Below are 1,219 nucleotides of genomic sequence, written 5' to 3' on the forward strand. Positions count from 1 at the left end.
GGAAGAGAACTGAGCTTATGTCCAATAACAAGACGGCTAATGTGTGCCTTGGGATATTACTGATGATACATTTCATAACTGGTGTTGGAGAAATGGAGGAAGCAAAAGTGATGGCATAATGAGGACAACAATATAGGCAGGAAAGTGAGGAAATTCAGTTCTAGAGGGGGAGGCCAGTTAATTTTAAAAGGACAGAATGTGAGTGTGGAACATGGAGGAGTAAGTCAGTCAAAACGAAGAAAGTTTAAGGAAGAAAGCAATGTCCCACAGATACTGTTTTTTTTTTCTTCTGATTTCACATTCTAAAATAACATATAACTACTCAGAATTATTTAACTCCGTTTCCTCCCAATGCAAAGGTAGTTTACATCCTTAAATATGAGTATCTATCTCTGCTCCATCTGGAAGAATTAGCATTTTCATCTTACATTCAGTACTGAAGGATATGGGTCACTCCCTTTAGAGCCATAGTAATGAGTCCATCCTGCCTTTTAAGTCACTTGTGTTTCTGTGAGTTCTGAAAATATCTGTGGTTTCAAATAGGAGGCTGAGGATTCTGTTGACTATAGTATAGGAATTGTAGTCAGTTTCTGTCTACTTAGGCTATGTGAATGTTGTAGATTTTTGTAACAGTAAATAAAAAAATAGAAAGGCATGCTTCTATAATGAAAATGAGTGGTTTTGGTTGTTTTCTTCCAGTTTATTTTCAAAAGTACTCTCAACTTCTTGAAGAAAAAAAAGGTGTAAAAGGTATAATTCACAATGAATTGAACTGCACAAAAAATGGTTCGCTCATGGAAGGTAAGAAGTTATGTACCTAAGAGTTTGATTGCTGTAGAGTCTCTCTCTCTCTCTCTCTCTCTCTCTCTCTCTCTCTCTCTCTTTCTCTCTCTCTCTCTCTCTTGCTCCTTTTCTCTTCCCTCCCTCCTCTGCTCCTTCCTCCATCCCTCCCTTCTTTCCTTTCTTTTTATTTATTCTTCTCTCATATATTACATTACATATATTATATTCCCCTCCATCCACTCCTCCTAGTCACTGCTTTCCACTGGCCTTCTGCTCCAGATCTACACTTCCTCTGTTTCCCTCCAAAAAAGAGGCGGCCTCCCGGACCCCCGGGAGGGTATCCATAGAATCTGGCATAACAGGTTGCACTAAGGCTCAGTACCAGACCTCATATCAAGGCTGAACAAAGTAATCTAGGCAAAAGAAAATGGTCCTA

At 39.1% G+C, this 1,219-nt stretch overlaps 1 protein-coding gene across 1 annotated transcript in view; it reads left to right on the plus strand.

Annotated features, from left to right (window-relative positions):
* The window catches only part of LOC116099557 (C-type lectin domain family 4 member A-like), a 13,954-nt gene that overhangs the window by 4,466 nt on the left and 8,269 nt on the right, over positions 1-1,219 (plus strand). Inside the window, exon 4 of the mRNA XM_031383326.1 lies at positions 700-801. Within this exon, the coding sequence (XP_031239186.1) occupies positions 700-801 (102 nt within the window). The remainder of the gene's footprint in view (positions 1-699; positions 802-1,219) is intronic.

The sequence above is a fragment of the Mastomys coucha genome, unplaced genomic scaffold, assembly GCF_008632895.1.
Source record: "Mastomys coucha isolate ucsf_1 unplaced genomic scaffold, UCSF_Mcou_1 pScaffold20, whole genome shotgun sequence".
NCBI lineage: Eukaryota > Metazoa > Chordata > Mammalia > Rodentia > Muridae > Mastomys > Mastomys coucha.